Genomic DNA, 22,591 nt, shown 5'->3' with positions numbered 1-22,591 from the left:
TGAGGAAGAAAAGTTGCAGGTTATGAACTCTCTCTAACCCTTGTAAACTAACTGCAGCACGATGGCTGTGTAACCACCACAGAGCCTCTCTGATGGGACGGAGACAGGTGGCTGTGAATAATCATCAGGCATAAAGTGACACCTTCCAATATGGCTGGTACAAGCAGATGAGGAGGAGAGATAGGAGGAGGCTGACTGCTGGAAGCATTGACACTTTAGGCTATCACACCTTGATATATTGGGTGACAGTGCCGCTAGTTAAATCAACAGAAGTCTGGCAGCAGTCTACAAACAGCCTCAGGAAAACAGACAAAAGATGAGTCAAGATTCTCTCTCTCTCTTTTTTAATTAATTAATTAAGTTTTCTACCACAAAATCGTCAACAGATGGCGCTGTAACCCATGATTTCGAACAGTTGCTGATCAAACACGTGCAAAGACATGCAGTTAGTGGGGTTAGGTTAATTTGTGGTTCTAAGTTGCTCATAGGTGTCAATGGTTGTCTGTCTCTCTGCGTTAGCCCCGTGACGGCCTCGTGACTTGTCCAGGGTGTACCCTGCCTCTGGCCCCATGGCAGCTGGGATAGGATGAAGACCACTTGAAGAAATTACAAGAATGTTTACCTGAGAGAGTTCAGGCTGTGTTGAAGAATGAAGTTGGTCAGATCACAAACTTGTTAGAATTGTACGGTTTTTATTTTTGCCTCCTATACTGTATTTCCATGTATGTCTGCACATGCTTCAATAAATTGCCCCTCATTTCCTTACATTTTCCTAGCAATACAACCCATTATCTGATCATGTTTCAAATGATGGGCCATTACGTAGGAAACAGATCTGAATGAACTGAATGAGTCACATATTGGTGCATATAGGAATGATGTTAGCAGATTGTTTTTCTGTGGATGATGGAAAAGCATGTGTGGGTTGATTGCAGAGACCTGGAATATGTTCTTGGATATGTTATGACCACTTTCACGCCTTCTTACTATTCTAAACATGGCTGTTGAACCAACACAACAGCACAGCTGCTGTAAAAGCACCAAAACAGCTTCAAAAGCCATGGGCAGAAACATGTTAATTTAACAGGCTTTACCCTACTGATAAAGATTTCCACACGATTTTTCTTCCTCCCGTTTATCTGCAATTAGTCCATTAGTGAGTTCGGGCAGGCCAGACTCACAACTCCAGTTTGTTTGTCCCAAATTTGTTTGATTGTTGGAGCTATGGATTTGGCTTGTTGCACACAAGCACTGGAATGCTGAAAAATGAAAGAGACCTCCATGAAATGATGCTATAAATTTTAAAGCACACTAAAATGTTGTTGTATTCTGTAGCACTGAGTATGATAGATAGATAAATAGATCCAAAAGGTAAAATGCTACTTCTGCCCTCTATTGGTGGTATTGTGAATTGTTGAATAAAAGTAAAATGGCACACACAAATGTTAATTAAATGTTTTTTTTTTAATTCACCTCCTGCTTCATGTGTGCTATTAACAAAAGATGCAGCCGGTTCACATCACCATCAGACACTGTTGGATATCATTTATCTTGTGGACTTGCCAGAAACGATGAGAAATGTTGACATCATCATTAAGTCAGACACTTTTTTCTGTATTGGAGGTGGTACAGCATAATGTTTAGTGCATTTATTGCATCAAAAAGCATATATATATAAATGATAGTAGTGCAATTAAACTCCATCATAACTGAGGAGATATCTTGATAGTCTCAGCTAGTGTCTCGTTGATGCTAAACTTTGTATTGCATACAGAATTTAGGCAAGTGAAACGCAATAGGAAATGATAATTGTAAAAAATTGTGCTTTGGACAACCAAAGAAGAATAATTCACTTCTGTATAAATTTCTTGCAATAAAAATTAAGCAACAGGAGAAGCTGAGAAGGTTTTATCGAAAGAAGGTACTGTGCTCTCTGTGCTTCATCAAGTACAAGCTATACATCTCAAACCTGATCCTTCAGAAATGAATGTGGGTGTCAGTGGAAGCAACCTTAATAGTGATCCTGTATAAGCTGTGCACCATTCTTAATAAAAAAAAAAAACATTACATTTAAACACATGCTTTCTGAGGCGTTGAATATAGATTGTGTACTGGCTAAAACCCATCAGCATTTGCTGCTACTGTGCAATTTGCTAATAATAATAGTATCTGCATATTTAATATACAGTATTTACATGTAAGCCTTTATAATGCATATGTAACTGGTTACATAGGTCACGCTGATTTACTCTGAAGAGTGAACGGCTCATGTGATGATGATCGATGATGATCCTAAAAAGCCCTTCTGATGAAACAGGAATACAATATTTCATGCACATATATTAGATTATTTATACGTATGGTATATTAGCTGAATTCTGTAGCTTTAAATGACACAAGCAGTGGCATTAATGTGAGAATCAAAGTGCTTACTGAGATGCATTCATTTGGAGGCAAATAAGAGTAGACTGGTGGCTGTATGCCAGCTCTGGAAATCTGACATATTTTGGATTTATGTGACTGCATAAATAATGTATATCCTGCTTTGTGGGCAGAGAATAAGCATTGGATATAAGACTTGGTACTAACATAAATACATCACCAGAGGTCACCCTCATGCCAAATGATAATAAAATACTTTACCAGGCAATTCAGGAAGTAAACCTTTACAATCTGTTCATGTGCTCAGAGACCTTAAATGTACCTTTAGAGGAGATGAGGTCTTCTCAGTGGTGTGGTGGAATGGGCGCACACAGCTTCTTTTTCACAGAGAAACTTCATTTTAACGTCCACTAAAGGTGTAATTCACCCACTTCTTTAATTACCACTGCACCACAAAGTAACAGTAAAGTCTTGAACGTAATAAATAACCACGTTCCTGACTGCGTAGCTTACGGTGATGTGCTTATTGTAGCTTAGAGCTAATATCACCAAGCATGACATTCAGAAGACACACTGAGGTAATATTTAACTGTTATTAGTCTACAGATGTTGTTGGAAATCATTAATTTTCCTAATTTCTATTTTTCTTTTACATCTTTGGACACCTAAATAGGTATTTGCAGTCATTGCTCAAAAATTATTTTAAAAAATTGGTTATAAAGGTCAAATTACACCAAAAAAAAAAAAAAGAAAGTAAGAAAGAAAGAAAGGAAGAAAGATGGTTTAGAAAGTTTTACTTTAAAACCATCTCCATGAGCGTTTTAACGTTGGGCCTAAGACCGGCGCAACTGTGGAGTAACCCATAATAAACACAGTTCATCTGTTATGGTCCAAATTTGTTTCTGGGACAAAACTATTTTAGAAAGAAAATTTTAAAATCTTTCATTGGGGTGGGCAAATCATATAAATACAGTAAAGAACATAAAGTGTAATTGCTATGAATATTTAGATGTGAGAAGAGGCTTCTTGTCTCAGAGAAGTTATAAGTTGGATTTGCCTCCAGCCATCTGCAAACCACAGTTATTGTAATGAATCCTTCCTAAGCTAGTGGACCAGCATTTATACATTCACAGCTGTAACAAAGGTTCATATAGACTGTGTGCATGTCTGTGCTTGTTATACACGTGTTTAGCATTACTGTTGTGTACAGTTATGCAACCAGTGACACTGAGAGTGAGCACACAAATAAATAGTAGTATAGCGAGTTACTTTAAAAAGGTAAATAGGAAAAAAGAACACAAAAAGGGTACAGGATAAATAAAAAGTGAAAGTAAGGGAAAGTAAGAGTCCTCTAACACAGGTGAAGACACGATGCCTCTGACATTGCATTTGTGCCTCTGAGAAAAGTTTTGGTTAAACATTTGGAATGACAGCTCACAGGGAGCTGCAGAGATGGAAGACATACAGAGTTGATTTTCTGTCACACTCTGCATTCTTTGGCCAGAGAGGGAAGTGAGTGGTATCAGTCACAAACCCCCTGGGTACCCTGTGTTGGGAGGGTGTATACATTTTATACTGATAGCTTTGCTATGCTACAGGACTATAGGCTAACATACTCTGACTTCACAGGTGTGTAATGTAGCTCAGTGAGAGGCGAATCAGCCTTTGTGAACATAGGCTGGCTCACCTTTGTCGGGTGGGAGATGTGACTTCAAATGCAAAAGCAGGGAGCTGGGTACAATTTTAAGGTCAGGGTGAGAAGAAAAAATGAGAGAGGGGGCAGATAGTGAGTTGTAACTGCACTGCTACACTGTTTGTTGTTGTTGTTGTTGTTTAATACCAGTGCATGTGGAGTTGTAGAAATCGGCCCTGAGTTGTCGCGTGATGGTGGGAGCGGGGAGCTCTTGCCGAGGGGCAGCAGTGCGGTGGAGGCTCCTCTGACTGTTGCAGCATTGATCATATCACTCTGCTCTTTCTGCTCCTTTTCCTGTTTTTTGCATCTTCTCTCCTTCCAGCTCACCAGCCTCCTGCTCTTTCTCACTCATGGTACTCTGCTCTTGCACTCTTCTTTGCCCCAGGTGTGGCTGGAGAAGGTGGTGGCTAGGTTTGGAGAGATGAGGACTGCTGCTGCCCCCCTGGTGGTGCCCTGGTCCCTGTGCTCTATGACTTTTTGTCTGACCCCAGCTGACAGCACACCACTCTTGAAAAGAGCAAATTTCAAGAGACAATACTGATATCAGAAACAGCAGCAAAAGATCGACCAAAGGAAAACAGAGAAAAAGACATTTATTCTCACCTGTGTTTGCAGTAGTCCTCATTCTATCAACTCTTGAGTCTCAGAAAACTAGAATGGACACAGGAAGCAAAGAATATACTATTAATAAGGCATCTGAATGCACTAAATCAACACTCAGCAGTGTTTTTTGTCTTACCTGTTGGCTGGAGTTAGCGGAAGGTGGAGTTATCACACTTTGGTCCAGTAAGGGGTTAACTGGGGCAGAACAGGGGAGATGTGTAGCACGCCAATAAATTTCCAGGTACTCTGCGAGGTGGTCACATGCATCTTCCAGCTGATTTTCATCCAGGATGACATCAAACATCTCCTGTTGATTCAGAAGATGAGAAGAGAAAACTTACACCAAGTCCATCAATGATGACTTTTTAAATATCATTGAATTATTGGTGGATATCGTGGCATACAGGCGGACACTGAGCGAGCTTGTCACCCGCCATCATCTGGACGTTGAGGTGTTTGCTTTGTGATTTCCCTCGAGATTTAATCAACCTCTGAAGAACCTTGAACACGATTCAGAAACAGGAAACAATAACATGAAGGTTGTCAAAAGGAACCAGCAGATATTTGCCTCCTTGTATCTAAATAATTAAAATAGCACCACAGAGGTTGGTTAACCAGTTTTTTTATTTATGTGCTCCAAATCAACAATATGACCAAAAATGCAGGTTTGAGGTTTGTAGTCTACTTTAGGTGAGGAGACTTTGACGTAGACAATGATGGGAGCCAGAGAAGTTTTGAGGAGCTGTGCTGGGTGATTGATGGTGTCTGCATCCAGGACAACCAGCTGAAGAGACTTGGCCAGCTCAAAGATCCTCTCTATTTCACTCTGGACCTCAGCTATGGATGACAGGGAGTTGCGTAAGCCACTTTTAACGGAGCTGCATCACTTATTTTAGTTTTTCATTATTAAAGGCAGAAGAGGCATCTATTCTTAGCAGATGTTCATCTTTATTTAGCAAAAAAAAAGATCAAAGACAATTTTTTTTTATCTCTCACCCAGACTAGAGCGTGTGTTGGATCTCTCCATTATGGGTTTCTTGTTCAGCACTGAGCGCTTTGCCAATGACAGATCAGCAGTCACCCGAGTTATAGTGATCCTAAAGAAGAAGTGTCTCATCACATCACATCCACAACTGTTCCATTTCAAAGGAGGAGATGAACTTGTTCTTTCTCATGCAACTAAAAATAAATCATCGTCATCATGCGTCCTTTCAGGCATGAAACGTGAAATGCGCAATCCTACAAAGAGCAGTTCAGACACAGTGTTACTGTGCACTGAGCTCCATCTGCAGCGAGCGACACAAACAGCCGTACCCACCTGCCATCAAATCGGTGCTTTAGGAAGTCAAACAAAGCTTTCTGCATCATGTCTGTTACCTAGGAGACAGAAAAGAGGAAGAAAAGTGAGGGCTATGAGAAAGAAATATGCATTCTTCCACGCTCACATAGTTAGCTCTATTGTATTTCTTGCATATTTCATGGGTTTTAGTGACATCTGACTTAAATGAGATCACACACTATAATAAAGCTGTTAACAGCTGAAAGGACGGTGACTTGTTTTTTTTTTTAACAGTAGGATGAATCTCTCATATCGTAGCTTTATGAAGGGAGAGAGGAATCAGTAGAACTAAAAGTGAGCAGCATTATAGGCCTTCTTAAAAAAAAAAAAATTACTTTACTTGGATGTTTTTAGTTGCACAATGATGTGTGTGCACTGTGAGGACGAACTGAAGCAGTCTATTTTCAAACAGTCCTGAAAAATGAATGGCCTTTGGAATGGAGGATGATGCTCAGAGTGGCATTCACAGTTCCTTCCACAGTGAAACAGAGAGATGGAGAAACAGAAAGAGTGCATGGGAGTGGAAAGGAGGAAAGACAGTGTTGAAGAATCCAGAGGAGTCGCTGAAAATAATACGCACACGAGAGACAAAGCAGAGAGGAAGAGAATGTGAGGGAAAGAGAGAAAGAGGCAGGCTGGCGTTCACCACTGGAAGATCCCCAAAGCACATTACCAGAGCAATGCATAAATATTTCAAACACACACACAAAACAAACAGCTTGGCTCATAGCCTGCACCGCCACAGAGGAGAGAACAAGGCAGGGAGAAAATGTTGAGGCACATGCCTCACATATTCATCTGCAGAGCCATTTGAAATTGATGCATTCTGCCATTATTTCATTTTTGACTGCAGTGTGTTTTCATGTCTCATCCATGATGTGTGTGTGTGTGTGAGTATGAGCATACTGTGGCTAATGCAAAGGGGCATACATGCAGTTCTGTGGCTCTCAAATGGATCTAATATGCCTATTGCATGCTCTATAATTTCATCAGGGTGGGACTGCGGCTTAGTAAAAGTGTTCATGGGATAAAGGAAGCAAACCACTCCAGTCCTACTGGATCCGAAAATCCACACCAGATTAAACTAGAGCTAAGAAAGGAAGTCCAGAGAGAAAAGACCAGAAAATGAGCTTAAACGCACTCAAACAGCTTAATATGTCTAACATATAGCCACAGTAAATATCATTTTTGCTTAATGTGCTAATTGTTCAGTCTTTATTAATCAAAGCAAAGTGAATGAAAGGCTTCACATAATGATAAATTCTCAGTTAGATTACTGCAACATTAAGTTATGCCTCAAAATAGCTTCTTTTTCTTTTCCTAAAAAAAACGCTGTGGTACATTGCAGCTCTGTGGCCTCTACTTAGGCACAGTGGTACTTTAAGCTGAATGCTTGTGTCAGCATGCTAATATGCTCCTAATAACAATGTCAATTTGCTAATTATACACAATTTACAGTGGGGGCTAATGGAGGACGTCATTAGGCTTGCAGCTACAAATTCAGACTTTGCCCCGAGAACGGCAGTAGATGACTCATCCTGAGAGCAACATGAATCTCAAATTTCATCACAATCCATCCCACAGTTGCCAAGACACTGCATCATAAATGTTCGCTTTAGAGACAAAGTTAGAGGAGCACCAAAAATCACATTATGGATTTTGGTGTTGCAGCAATCTGTTGGGTAGCTGTTGAGATATTTTCTGTCTGAACCAAAATGGTGAGCTAATCACGCATCCTTAAACCTGTGCTGACATCATGAATGAAAACCTACTCCAGCTGATGGGGCCCAGAAAAAAGTGATAAACCGAAATACTGCGACAGTTTTACTGATAGTTTTCTAAAGAAATCTCTAAAGAATTTATTCAATATCCAAATCAAATGAATTCACAGGAAATTTCATATCTGATCACATCCAAACACAATGCAAGACTTAATAAAGAAAACCAGGCCCAGTTAACCAAAGAACAGCACTGATGGCTTACTCACCTCGTAGCCTTTCAGCGAAGGGCCCACCAGCACCACCGGCCGCATTGAAGGAACCACATCATATGGAGGGACATGTTCAGTCTGCACAGGCCACAAGCAGACAGAGTGGAAGTCACAAACACTAAAGTAATAACACACAAAGACATAGCCAAACTGATAGAAACAGACTGCGATGCATTAATTACAGCAGAGCGATACACAGATGAAGATGCAAACATACCTGTTTCTGCTTCTGTTTGGCTTTGGAAATAAACAGAAGGAACATTACGCAAAGAGGAGAAAAGCTAAATGGGTTCTGAAAATAAATGATAAGCAGCGGGGGCATGACTGTGACTTGTGTTTGTGTTGCAATACCTGTAGTACCAGCTATACTATCATTAAAAAAAAAAAAACACAAAACATAAAATTATTTTTAAAAACAAGCAAACAGTAAAAATTACTAATAACCTGGGCACCTAGATTTCTTCACGATTGTCCCTTTTTGGTAATTGTGTGTTAATTCAGATGCCGCAATCCAAATTTAGTGGTGATCTTGAATGACTTTTAAACTTAGATTGATATAAAGTGGAACTCAATATTAAGAAGAAGTTTTTAAACACACATTATGCCTGCAGGGAACATTTTTGCTCAGAAAATCTTCCTCATTTTGTCCCTGTACACAAAACTGAGTCAGTAGGAGCTTGCAGTCCCAGCAGACAGACACAGCAGCAGGACTCCTTCAGTCTCACTCACCTGCAGATGGAGGGGTGGACCTCCAGCCTCCGGATGACGCGTTCCCTCCTTTCCTGTGGAGCAACATAATGCAAAGCTTCATTATGCGTGAATCCCCCAAGGAGGCAATTTAGAAAGAAGGACCTCCAAAACAGAGCAACATATGAGCAAGAACTATTAAAATAACTTTTCAAAGCGTGTGCTCCGGAGGAAGCTGGTGGAATTAGGGCAACAAAGCGTCAGGAAAGAGAAATATAGAGACAAGCAGAGGAGCGATAACAAAGAGAGCTGTGCGACCTCTGACCTAGCTGCTGCTTTCTGCTCTTGTTTTATCCTCATGGCCTCCAGTTTTACTGGACTCGGGATGAAAGTGATGTCTGCTCCTTCCTTCACCAGCCGACCAATCCACCAGTCATTGTTGTATTTCTGTGTTACAGTGAAAGACACCTCTTATGCTGTAAAATGTGTTGGCATGAATCAGAATATTTATTGCAACTTTATTTGTAGGTAATGTTAAAATGCTGAGTCTTAATATCTCTCACCTCTTTTATGTGCAGAAAGTCTTTGGTTTCAAAGTTAATTGCAGCACCTTGGACAGGACAGTCTTCATCAAGGGCCCCACAGTAACTCACATTGGTTCTAACTGCAAATGCTACTGGTTTAGACTGTTGGACAACAATGACAGGAAAAAAATTAACAAATTGTATGGCAATATACATGATAATTTCCTTTAACATTCAGTAAAGGTTTAATCTGAAGATTAGTTTTAGTTCTGTAGACCCTCTCACTCACAAAAGAGTGTAAGGGTCTACAGAACATAAGCATTACATGACTCAGGACTTTATCTACTACACCTCTGTAAGTGAAGGTGATTTTAAAGCCAGTAAAAGACCTTTGACTTTGAGGTTCTCACCTTGGCTCTCTCCAGCTGCAGCTGAGCCTGGCGCTCGGCTTCACGCCGAGACGCCTCCTGGTCCTCCTCCAGGGACAGGTCGGAATCAGAGGGTCGACTAGTGTATGAATCGGCTGAACCCTGAGTGAAGGAGGAGAGGAACGAAGCAAGTCTTAAAGCAGCTGGAGAAGACATAAATCAGCCCAGTAGAGTACCCTGTAGCAGCTGTTCAGAATTCCTCACGGCATAGAAAATACAGACTTATCTCACATATTGCGGATTCAGCTACTGACAGATCATCTGCTATGCACTGACCTCTGTATCTCCCTTTCCTTTCCTCCTTGTTCACCTGTTTCTGCACCTGGGTGTCTTCTCCTGTAGCTTTCCAAAGCATCTCTCTCAGGGGAATGTGAACATGAGTACTGCAACACTAACAAGCAACACAACCTTGCTGTCTATTTATCTATTCAACCTGGTGCACCATATGTTGGCAAAAGTCCAGTTTTCAACTGAGCATGCTAATACAAGCATTTTGATAAGACAAGCTAAAATGTCCGGTCTATCTCAGGATGTGATTTATAATCAAACAGAAAAAAATTAAAGATCAAACTGCGTTTTAGTCACTGGTCACAGGATCATGACCACTAGTACAGTTTTAAAATTTAAGGTCACACCTGCACAGTAGTGTACAAAAGTCTTGAGCCACCCCTTATTTCTTTATATTTTGCTAGGAAAATGGGAAATAGCTGCAGAGATTTAATGAAACATGTGCAAACATACACAGAAGTATGTTTACAAGTAAAAACAGTTCTAACCAGCCTGAAAATCAATATTTGCTATGACCACCTTTATACTTCAACACAGCCTGAACTCTTTTAGGCAGCTTTCTTCTAATTTATTTAAGTAGTCCTCAGAAATAGTTCTCCAGGCTTCTTGAAGGACATTTAAAACTCTTCTTTGGATGTTGGCCACCTTTAGATGATCCCACACTGCTTCAGTAATGTCAAGGTCCGGGCTCTGGGGAGGCCAGTCCATAACTGTTAGTGTTCCATTGCTATCCAGCTATGCTTTAACTGCATTGGCAGTGTGTTTGGGATCACTGTCATGCTGAAACATGAGCCACTGATAATCAGATGCCTTCCAGATGGTATTACAAAGTCTGATGGCACTTTTCTGTGTTCAGAAATCAATTTTGACCAGATCTCCAACACCACTGGATGACAAGCAGCCCCAACCTGTCATCTGACCTCTTCCATACATGCAGATGACTAATTGAAGAACAGTTTTCAACTTTGGATTCATCACTCCATAAGACCTATTGATCATAAATTCCACACTTTTCCTCTCACTCCTTGTCTTCCCTGGTGGCTGCAGTCCCAGATGGGTGTAAGGCAGGAAGACTCCTCACAAACAAGACAGGAGAATCCACAAAAGACAGCCAAATATAGCTCCAGAATCCTTCTTTGACCTTCTCTCTCTCACCTGTCTCATACTTCCTTTCTCTTACCTCTTTCTACCTTTGCCCCCCCCCCCCCCCCCCCCCCCCCCCCCCCGAAAAAAAAAAAAAAAAGAAATTTTTAGCTGAACCCAGTACAGATTTTGTAGATATCATTTGAATATCAAAGCCTGCCAGAAGTGGAACAGAATCTGAAGCGTCTGCCAACACAAGAAACAAAACCTAATTAAAGCCCATAAAGTTCTGCAGATAGATGGGGAGGATATTTATTCTGAAGTTCAGACGGAGTCTCATTAGCGCACAGTACACACAGTACACACAGTACACATACACACACTGACTGTACTCTTATTGCCACATTTTATTGTTTTGATTTGATGAAGAAGTCCTTTTCTCTTTGTTACTGTCCAGATCTGTGGACAGTGTCTGCTGTCTAGCCGTTTTCTTTTGCATCATGCAAAACTTGCAAAAATATGCATAGCACAAGTAGAGAATTTTACATTAAGTATATCTTTCAATGGTATGGGGAGTTTAAATATGTAAACTGATTGGGCCTTTGGGGTGTTTTGCTTCTGTCTTTCTCACTACTTCTCATTCTCTTTCTTCCTCAGTGCCTTTCAACTATTCATATGTACTCAATTAGTATGTAGGGAAACCTCTACACAGCCTCAAAGGAAAGTGTGATACAGTTCATGGTGCAGTGCCATTGAAAGCCAGGTGCAGAAGAATTTCAGACTGTTGCCCTGCTGCCTGTACTGCTGTTCTGTCAATGAAGATATATAGTTGTATGAATAAATATAATAAGGAAGCTGGAACTTTGGAAATAAACTAAATGTTTGCCAGCTATTAAGCAAACAGATGCAGAAATCCATACAACAGTTCTTGATTATCAGTATGGGTATGCATATTAAAGAGAGTTACTCAAAAAAACGTTAATTTTAAGTTTCAGTGTCAGTATGGCACCATAGCAGCTATGTTGCTTCACAGCAGGATGCACTGCTGGTTTAATGCCCAAAGCCCATCTTAGACTTAATGTCAGATTACTGTGAAGTAATCCAATGTACTTGATAGCAGATGTTGTAATCCCTCATATTTATACATGCTTCAGCCCATATTTATAACAAACTTAATATACTGTAACATAAGCAAAAGTGAAGACCTCATCAAATCTAGCAATATATTTCACCACCGAGTATTCAGTCCAGGCTCTGGCAAACTCAGTCTATCTCACTGTAAAAAAACAAAACAAAAAAACTCTTCTGCGGGCCACACAATAATGGGATCAACAGTAGAATCTAATTTAATCACAGACGCAGCTCACAGTGTTAGAACAGCCTTACTGTGTTTTCTGACCGACCCTTAAAACGACAGAGACCCGCCACTATGCAGTTTGACAGCTGTTATAAAAGAAGGCAAGGCGAAATCCCTCAGGTGCTTCAGACTGAAATATGCCATAATGACACAGCAGCAGTTGTAGATTGTCACCAGCAGAGGGAAGCATGCACATGACAAACAACTTCCCTGGATCATGAACCAGCTGTGACTGACAGCTTCACTGTAAGATTCAGCCATGGCTTCTTTTTTTAATATCTCACCATCTTGTCTGAAGTAATAACAAGAATATTTGCCAATCTGTGTAAAATTAGCTACATATTATTCTATTATTTATTCCTTATATTCAGTTACTTGTTTTAATTCAGAAATTATGGTTTAGCCTTTTATTGTTGAAGTTACACAGTGGACTGATGTAAGTGGCTGCTGCATGCTTATAGTGATGTCATGAAACTTAAAAGGAAAACTAGACCCAAAAATGGGTGTGGGATATAATGCTTAATGGTATGAATGACTTAAGAAAAAAGACAAGCAATAAATGAGTCAAAATTCATAATATTCAACAGATAGGCCACACAATGAACTACTAGTCAAAAGTAGCAATGCAAAGTAACTGAGTTGAATAGACAGACTGTGTGTGTACAGTTCAATGTGTGTAAAGAAGAAAAGAGGGAGGGAGAGAGACAAGTAGGGAGATGCTGGAAAAGTGAATGAACCAGAATGACTTCTGCTGAGAAAAGAGTGAGAGCGTGGGGGGGAAGAGAGGGGGAAAAAAATGAGGATACCTCTGAGCAGACATATGGAGGACTCGTAGATGAAGAGGCTGCGTTTGCATGCGGTGATTAAAAAGGGGGGTGCGTTAACAGCATACCTTGTTGCAGATGAGTCCTGTAGCGCTCGAGTCGGAGGCAGACATGATTCTCCTGCCAGCACTTTCTTCCCCCCATTGCAATGAAAAAGCGGAACCCTCCTCCCCTCAGCCCGTGGTAACAGTGGGGAGAGAGGGAGGTGTGCTCTGCCTAAGTGCTTCACAACCGCTGCTGCGCTGCCTCAACAGTCATTTCCTATACAAAATTGATGCCCTGACTGCAGCACTGTTGTGTACACGCCCGCATGCTGGTATTGTATAGTTGCTGGCTTTAGCTTTGAGCCAGCCTTCATGTAAGAAAAAAAAGGAGCTTTTTTTTTGGTGGTTGCTCCTCTTCTGTCCTCTCCCTTGGGTTGCCCTACTGTGCCACAAATCTCATGCATCTGTCCAGCATCATATTCATAAGCCTTTCAGGTTTTTTCATACCTCCCTCTTATGTAAGTTAATATATAAGAAAATATATATATATATATAAAATCAACAACCAGGTTGCTGGAGTTGTGTTTACTCTCTTAGAGTATAATTTTTAACTGGGCACAAGGAGAACTTCTAAAAATAAGACAGAACAAAGACTAAGCATATAAGCCTTGATAAGTAAAAATAACAGCGGCTGAGCAGGGAAAAGCTTAGCAATAGTCTGTAATTGTCATTCCTCTGCCAATTGGTATCTTTCCTTATTGCACAGAAAAAGCAAAATGACAAAAACTCTAAAATGCAGAGGGTGTAAAGCTGTGGATGAAAGAGAGGTGGACACATAGATGCAGTAACAGGAAGAGAAGACGAGAGGGGCAAGTAGGGCAAGGCTCGCCTGCCTGCCTGCCTGCTCTGCCCTGCACCATCCTCCTGACAGGAAGGTGATGCATGAGCCTACAGAACAGAAATGCAGCGGTGAGTCAGCAAGCAGCCATCTAGAGTCCATCAGATGTCTTAATAAGCCAGCAGTGATGTCTCTGTTGTAGAGGAAAGTCTTATCATTCGTGGCAAGCCAGGACTGGATGCCTGCTCTTCATGTTACCCCAGGCACTGAAAACCCCAGTTTGGGGTCCATTGTGCTGGCAGCATGAATGCACTCTCACCCTCATCGAACTTTTGCCGCTTAAGAATGAAGAAAGTGCACTCTACCAAGGCTTTTAACAAAAAAAGGTCTCGGGGCTATATTTCTGTGTGGCTTTTTACAAGCAGGCAAGCATATAAACACACACAGACACCCATTATTAAAGTTATTGCAATAACTCTCCGATGCCTCTACAGAGAAGATATGATAGTTGTATTTCCATCATTAGGGTTGTGCATAAAGTGGCCTCCGAGTAACGGCACCAAACAGTCATAAAGGGAGAGAGAGTTAGAGGGAATAAAAAAAGAACAGACAAAAAGAGGGCTATAAACAAAGAAGCAAGCAAAAAAAAAAAAACAGTTAATTTGAACTACACAGCAACAGGAGAACTTAAAAATGTGAGTTTTCAATCAAATTTTAATGTCAAATCATTCGTCTGCTTTGCTACTCTTAATTCTTTGAGCTCTTTATTTTCAAGCAAAATGGGAGACACAGATTAAGGGATTATAATGACAGGAAATGGTGTGAGAAACAAAAAAATACAGAGATAAAAAACAAGGAAACAGGAAAGGAAGAATGCAGTCAGACTATTAGAACAACAAGACAAAAGATTAACAGAATATTTCTCTTTCATATTATTATTTTTGCTGTTCAGTTGCTCTAAATATAGCTCTCCTCTCTTCCCAACAGTGACTGGGGGAAGAGAAAGAGGAGGACTGTTAAAGTTCAATGAGTTTTGATGAATTCCTTTAAGAAAGAGTAAAGCAGATTTGAGAATGGTTCGGCTACATGCACTGAAGCCAGACAAACAATCTGAATGTGAATGAGCCGATATGGAAAACAAGGGCAGCCACTGTACACGTGCACGAGCACTGTCTCTGCAGTAAAGTTGGGTTCATTTTTTTTTTGACATTGTAGTACAGTTGCACATTATAATAGCAATTTTCTTCCGCTTTCACAAAAGCAAACACAATCAAAGCCAAAACTGAAACACAGTGGTTACACAAAGCTCGGCCAAAATGTATATTTTTAAGTCATTTTCAGCTGTGTGTATTTGTATATATAGTTTTCATAGGTATTTTTGACACAGATTGAGTTTAGTGTCTGATTCCTGATTTGTTTCTTTGTATTTATATTCCTGCATTTTGATTTCTTATTTCATCTGTTCTGGGTTTCAGCTTATATGTATTCCTGCTTCCCTTATGTTTCTGTGTCTGGTTCTGTCTTCATCTCTGTGTTTTGTCGGTGCCCTTTTGTTTCTGGTTAGTTGTTACGCCTCAGTGTTTAGTCCTTTGTTCTTGTTTAGTATTCCCAGACCTTCTCAGCTGTAGTTATCTGGGTTCTGTCCTTGGTTTGAATTCTATTCCCTGTTTCCATTTTCCTGCCTCCCCTGTGTCTTATCTCGTCTCCGTCTCTGTGTTTGATGTTTAGCTACTTCCCATTTTATTTTGTTAGTCTTTTGTCCCATGTGCGCTCACTCTTTAGTTTTGCTTCCTTTGTATCGTCTCCCCTTGTCCTTTGTCGTGTTCTCTCGTTCTGTTTTCTCTTGGTCTCTGAGTTTTTGCATTTCTGGTTCCAGTCCAGCCTTGTTTTTGTATTTTTCCCCTGTGACTTCAGGCAATAAAGCTGAATTTAAGCTGAATTTAAGTTTAAGTCCTGCATTTGGGTCCTACTCTACCTGCCATGCAGCCTTACGTGATCAGGGTGCAGTGTAGTGATTCACACATTTGCCTACCTTGTAAAAGATCTTTGGTTAAATCCTGTGAGGAGACATAAATCCCTCAGGATCAGGAAGGAAGGGCATTCAGCATAAAAGTCTTCCAAATCAAATATGCGGGCGACCTGCTGTGGCAACCCCATGTGAATAAGGGTGCACTGAAAGTCGTTTTTAGGGCAGAAACACCTTTATTTTTTCTTTTCAATTTGTCATCAATGCCATTCAAATACAAGCTGAACCTAAAAAAGCATAAAACATAGTTGAACATTTGATTTTAAACCAGTTCAATGCAAATCTGACCATTTTTGATCCTTAGTGCCAAAAGCACATTTTCCCCCGTGCTCCAAGTATTAAAGCTTGATACTTTGGGAGGCCTTTATTTTTTCTTGATTATCTACTTTTTTGCTGAGCACGTCAAAGCTGTTCAGCCACACTGTTCTGTAAACAACCGAGAAGTTCTGCACCATCTGAGAACAAATGCCAGGGTGCTTCAGCACTTCAGAGAAAAAGACTGCTTCAAATCTTCCCGACAAATATGGAGATTAACGCACTGGAACTCTTTGTTACTCTTTCTTACGTTCTGTGAGAAGTGTTAGCTGAAGCAGCAGTGCAGGGAAAGGTGGATCATTCAGAGCCAGAGAGAAATGCAACCAGAGTAGGGCAGAGTGGATCAATAAGAGAGCCACCCAGATTGATACTCCATACTGTCCTTTGCAGCTCCACCCTTCTCCTGCTCTAATATTACCCCAGACTACTTTATCTCAGTCTTTAATGAGCCCCTGGCAAACTCTGCAGCCTGCGAGCCCCTGCAGCCTATGAGGACACACTGATAAACAGCTGTTTTCTCAGTGTCTCTTTAAGGAGACCAAAGAACAGAACACACCTTACATTTGTCAGCTGCACAAAGAAGTGCTACAAATGCAACAATGACAATGTAAATATGTGACTAGTCACATATGGGTGGGTTGACAGTGAAGCTGACATACAGTAGAGGAAGAGGAGCAGGACGGAGCAAGCTTAGACAAGAATATCTTTCATCCACACTGTCAACTTGGCCTTGCTGGCTACACTCTGCATACTTAGACTTTCATCCCCTTGAGGATCCCTCAACCTGACTTCTCCAAACTGCTTCAAAGTGCAGAGAGGCTGGAGCTAACCCACATAAAGCTGTGTACAGTGCAGCGCAGAATTAAACAGAGCTACATCCTTCATTAAATCAGATGTGTTTGTTGAAAGATGACCTGATTTAGGCTTTAGGTTTGAGTTAGCCCTAATTGGTGCATCTTGACTGGTGCACTGAGCTAACTAAGGAGATTTCAGACTTATCAATATGTAATGGTGGCCTACATACTCATGCATTCCAGCTTTACATTGAAAAAAAAATGTACACTCCTCTTTCAAGTTTAAGTCCTAAGCCTTTTCAGTGACTACATGGCATAGGTATAATAAAGGACAGTGGTGAGTAAAGATTGCAAGAAAAGTGAAGTAGATCGATGTAGATGAATCCAATGAATACCTGAAAGCGCATTTTCTTATCTCTTATTAAGGTAATAATGAGAACACTGGGGCACAGATTCTGGACAGGAACTCAAAGAAGCTGCAACTGGACCCTTTGTGGGCCTCCCAACATTGCTAGTTCATCAAATTTAATCAAGGCATCGCACACTGATGCACCAACACACACATATGCATGAGCACACAAACACACACACACACACACACACACACACACACACACACACACACACACACACACACACACACACACACACACACACACACACACAAAGCACTTCACTCCTCACGGGACAGGCTTTAGTGCTCTGTCTCATGCAGTATTTAATTGACCCCACACAGGAAGCCTAGCGGTCCCAAATGCACTCCTCCCCCCCCACCAACAGAGAAAGAAACGCTTGTGAGTATGCCCACAGCTTACCACCACTGCTCCTCTTTCACAGAATTGCACTAAATGCCATTTTCTGCTTTAGTGCAACATTTCCATAGAAATGTGAGTACCCAGGGTGAGGGCTCTGGATATGCATCAGATTTGTTCACAGCAGTCCAATGTAGATTAAAATTCAGCCGCCCCCCACTTTTACAGCTGCAAACAAGTCTATTCCTCAAACTTTCAATCATAAATTTACAGAGGAAAGATTTTCCATTTTCTCCAAAGTCAACCTAAATCTTTTATCATCTAATCAGATACTGTTCAACAAATCAGACCTACTGTGAGGTGTATAGCAGCTATCTTTGCAATTTACAGCAAAGACTTTTGATGTAGAAGAGATAGCGGCATACTTACTCAGATAGAGGTAGGAGAGCACACTCCCCGTCTCTCTTGCTTGCTCTCTCTGCTAGGCAGTCATGGTGTGCTCTCTCTCTTGTGTAACACTGAAGTGTACTGTAGCGTGCTTGTAAGCAGTCTATCCCTCTCTCTTTCTTTGCACCCCCCCTTCCTCTCCTATTCTCCACCACTCAGTACACAACCCTTCTCTACGTCAGTGAGGCTCTCTATGCTCCACATAGCATCATCTCTCCTCCTCCTTAGTCTTCTCTTCATCTCTACCTTCCCTGTCCAATGGGACTTTGTATCATAAGCGAATGCTGGGTTCATTCAGAACTCCATCGTGATGTTTAAGGTGACAATGTGGTGCAACATTGGGTGCAATTGAATCTTACAGCAAAAATCAAGGTTAAAAAATAGTTTGGATTCTTGGGCACTTCACAGGCTTTCATAGCCCCAAACTAAAGTGATAGTTAATTATATCACATTTGATCTTCTTTTGTCACTCTTTAGCATTTTTTTTTTTTTTTTACAAAAATACCATTGCCTAAAAATTTGTTTACCCCATCATACACTTATGCATGGTCAATGAACAAGTTATTCCAAAATCAAGTGCACCAGCATACGGGATATCTGGAGATTACTTCTGAATAGATTTCAATGGAGTTATGATGAAGCTATGTAAAACTTATAAAACTCCATAAACACAGCTGGACACTCAAATACCACCACGGGGTGTAACTCCATCCTTCTGTGCATTTTCTTATCCGGTTATCCAACTATCCCAGCTGTCACAGGGCAAAAAGTGGGATACCTCCCAAATAGGTTGCCAGTCCATCACAGGACTAACACAGGGAGACAGAAAGCCACACACTCTCACATGCACATCTTTAAAATCAAATGTTAGCCCAACATGCAAAGCCTTCTTGCAGGGCTAACTACTGCACCACAGTGCCGCCTTCTGTGTAACTCAGAGACAGAAACTCAAAGGGGAAAATTGAGCATTTCTAAAGTCCTATCACATTTTTTCAGCCACTCTGGATTTCAACATGTCAAAAGCCAAAAGTTTAAAGACAGGAGAAAGTCTGATAGTGATGAGGGGATATGAAGGCGGTGTTTGACATGTGGAGGCGTCCCCCGGTGTAGCCTGTGGTTCACAGAGTGTGTTCTGTAGACGTCATGGATGGCTGTACTCTGACAGCTGCTCGGCTTTTGAGCGTGCGCATTATGGTCATGTAAAGATGTGGGATGTTTTTTTGTTGCTGTTGTTGTTATTGCAAAAACCAACCAAACATCTTAAGAGAAGAAATGTTCATTCATTTGTGCTCACAACTCCTTGCATAAGATGCTGTATAAAATCAACAGCAGATATCTAAAAACCAAGCAGTCTCACACCATGAAACCAGGACCATGGTTGGCCAGAAAATCTCCAACAAGAGTGAGATTCATAATTCATAGGATAGGTTGCAGAAAATAGTGAAGCAGAAGGAGGGAAAATAATAGAAGAGAGACACAGAGGAGGCATCCATTCGAATTCTGTGAATAAAACATGAATGAATGAAAGAAGGTTGGAAAGTTAAACAAAGGAAAAAAAGAAAGAAAGAAAGAAAGAAAGAAAGAAAGAAAGAAAGAAAGAAAGAAAGAAAGAAAGAAAGAAAGAAAGAAAGAAAGAAAAAAACAAGCTTTAGGAGCTGCACCCAAGCATTGAGTGCAGATGTCTGTCAGTCTGTCCCATATGAAGCGCCTCTGTGGGCAGAGCTGCTGGTGGTGCATTATGGATGAGGAGCTATTTTAAGGCACTGGGGATGCTGCATTTTGATTTTTGAGTGGAGGGAGATGACTCCTTGCTGCCAAATCCTTTCATGAGGTTTGTACAGTACTTGATGGGTTCAGACAAGCAGGTACAGAATGTGTTCCAACACACCAAGAGGAGGGAGGAGGTAAACAGACTGGAATGTTATTGAAGCGAGCGAGGGTGTCACCAAGCAGCGCTTCACACAGACAGCATACTTTTTGCAGTGGCGAGCAGCGCACACATACCTTATATAATCTATGGTGAGGCTGCTCACTGAGCAGCTAATAAGAAGCACAGCACTGAAAGTTGGTTCAAAGCGCAATTTTAAAAATCGCTAAAAAATGTAAAAAGAGAGACATTCCTCAGCAACATCATGTTTCTGCTTGATATTATATATTATTAAATTAAGAGGCACTGATTATATTATGATCTTGCGCATGTGATACTCTTAATGTCAATTAATGTAAGCTGCTTTTTCTTTAATTAGAAAAAAACTGAATCAATAGAAAAGATCTGAATATTTTTGCATGATTTATGTACTTTTTGAGGTGAGTGCCAAAGCCTCCTCAGCAAGATGCTAGAGAGACTTTTAGCACTTCATCACAGTGCAGAGGGACTGACTGGACCTCCTGCAGTTTGCTTCCAGACACACATTGAAGCAGATGATGGACCTTTCCCAGCCAGCTGGCTGGCAACATGGTCTGAATCATGTGTCTTGACTTTTCAGTCACCTTTAACACAATCCAGACCCTCGGGGAGAGATGCAGATGGATGCCCTGTCAGCAGATGGATGGTGTCTAGGATGGTGGATCTCCTCACCAGTAAGCTGCAGATTTGAAACCTTGTGTTTCAAGACAGATATATAGATATATAGACAGATATAGTATCTGTCTATATATTGATCTGTCTTTGCAAAATGCAGCCTCCAGGAAAGAGTAACTTTAACAGTGCCAAAGTCCTCTAAAACATCACAAAAAAAAAAACCTAAATAAGTGCAGATTGCTACACATCCAAGATTATTGCTTTGATATTTTACCAAACATCAGATTTTAGTGAACTCTGTGTTCTCTATGAACCACCTAAAGGGGTTTAAATTATCAACAGAATATGATAGAGGGAACTCCCTATATATTTGTCTCCTTTGACGTGAAACGCAGTATTTATCAAGTAACGCTGTGAACGGATTCACAATTTTTGGCCTTGGTGTAGACACTCTGACAGAAGCTTTACAAGCATGCAAATTCAGATTAGCAGAATGCACTGTATGTATATAACAGACTAGCATTGCGTTAAACACACACGCACACACAGTTAAACTCTGATCTCTGTTCACATTCAATTAAAACACTCTTATCACACTCTGAGAGCATGTAAGATGTGTGACAGATTACCGTCTAAGTTGTTGCTGCTTATCCTGCAGCATTAAAGCAATTATAAGACTACCTCATTTCCTAAAAAAATTATAAAGTGGGACTATAAACACATCCACAGTCCATCTGTTGCGCCAGCTGACCAATTTTATTATTTTGGTCAAAATGCCTATCATGAATATTTCAAAGCCCAGCTCATTTGTCCCTAATTCCAGCTGGCAGACTGGCAGTGCCAGTGCATGTCATGGCTCTTCCACTCCGAACTGAAAGATTCCCAGTGAGGTCAGCGTGTCTAATTTCATTATCAGTATCCCAGCAAGTACCTGCTACTACCTCCCCCCCCCCCCCCCCCCCCCTTACACGTCTGTATGGTACTGTAATTGGACTGCACGACGCACGCGGCTACGGTTTCAAACTCCTTCCAGCACAATAACAGTCAAAATCTCACTCACCTCGACTAAAACCTAAACATCCCAAAAGAAGAGGGGGAGAAGAAAGCCCACCTCGTTAAGCAGAAAGACGCTTGAATTGGTCAGGGACATCCGCAGATAACAGGAATCTCGGTCGCCACAGCCCAACTTGGGTGAAAAAGCCACAAAGCATCAACTAAAGGCAGAGCACCGCGCCTCGTCCCAACATTTTCACAGCCGGGGAGAAAACGGCTCAGCTGCAATAACGCTTCATGTGGATGTGATGCTCCGGCGGCATCTGCGCTGTAAAATCTCTAGTTTCTGGATTCACGGCATGATCAATGACTGTACACAAAGCCAAACGCACGGACACACGGATGGATAGATTACGGCTTTCGTAATAAATTATGCAAGACTTGCACTTTTCGCACAGCCCAGTCCCTCAGGATTTCTGCGGTTTCATGTCGGATTTCTATTTTGGAATCTGAATATGTGATGGTCATTTCTGAGTAATTCTCTGCACGCTTAAATTCTGGGTCTCAACTCATTCAATAATGTTTCCGTCTCTAAAACAAAACTGTTTTTCCTTCCAGTATGCTACTCAATTTGTTTTCGGCCTAATTGTTTAAACGTGTTTACGAAGCAAATGTTGCCCCTCAAGCTCTCAAGCTCAGGATTCATGCAGGATTTGTTGCTTA

The 22,591-nt window shown here is 41.0% G+C and overlaps 1 protein-coding gene across 2 annotated transcripts; it reads right to left on the bottom strand.

Annotated features, from left to right (window-relative positions):
• Window positions 1-1,445: 1,445 nt before the first annotated feature.
• cacnb3b (calcium channel, voltage-dependent, beta 3b) lies at window positions 1,446-22,037 on the bottom strand. 2 transcript variants are annotated; one of them, XM_030734760.1, is made up of 14 exons: window positions 21,987-22,037; window positions 9,629-9,748; window positions 9,258-9,380; window positions 9,020-9,141; window positions 8,737-8,789; window positions 8,225-8,244; window positions 8,005-8,085; window positions 5,997-6,055; window positions 5,675-5,775; window positions 5,364-5,515; window positions 5,083-5,178; window positions 4,815-4,985; window positions 4,679-4,726; window positions 1,446-4,582 (listed from the first exon to the last, which is right to left on the bottom strand). In XM_030734760.1, the coding sequence occupies exons 1-13, from the start codon at window positions 22,023-22,025 to the stop codon at window positions 4,697-4,699; spliced, it is 1,167 nt and encodes a 388-aa protein (XP_030590620.1). In that variant the 5' UTR covers window positions 22,026-22,037; the 3' UTR covers window positions 1,446-4,582; window positions 4,679-4,696. The 2 variants fall into 2 exon arrangements, with proteins under 2 accessions (XP_030590620.1, XP_030590619.1); XM_030734759.1 differs by lacking the exon at window positions 21,987-22,037 and adding an exon at window positions 13,267-13,369.
• Between the last annotated feature and the right edge of the window lie 554 nt (window positions 22,038-22,591).

Source organism: Archocentrus centrarchus, chromosome 7, assembly GCF_007364275.1.
Source record: "Archocentrus centrarchus isolate MPI-CPG fArcCen1 chromosome 7, fArcCen1, whole genome shotgun sequence".
Taxonomy (NCBI): Eukaryota; Metazoa; Chordata; class Actinopteri; order Cichliformes; family Cichlidae; genus Archocentrus; species Archocentrus centrarchus.
Note: the sequence above shows the minus strand (reverse complement) of the source record. Positions and strands in the feature narration are given on the sequence as shown.

What these genes read in the sequence shown, in the direction of transcription:
- cacnb3b (XM_030734759.1), bottom strand. Translation starts at nt 13,311, where the DNA reads ATGTCTGCCTCCGACTCGAGCGCTACAGGACTCATCTGCAACAAG. An exon ending in ACTTTCTGCACATAAAAGAG is followed by an intron (nt 9,142 to 9,257) that starts GTGAGAGATATT and finishes ACTGTAACACAG; the next exon opens with AAATACAACAATGACTGGTG. An exon ending in GTCCACCCCTCCATCTGCAG is followed by an intron (nt 8,245 to 8,736) that starts GTGAGTGAGACT and finishes TTATTTCCAAAG; the next exon opens with CCAAACAGAAGCAGAAACAG.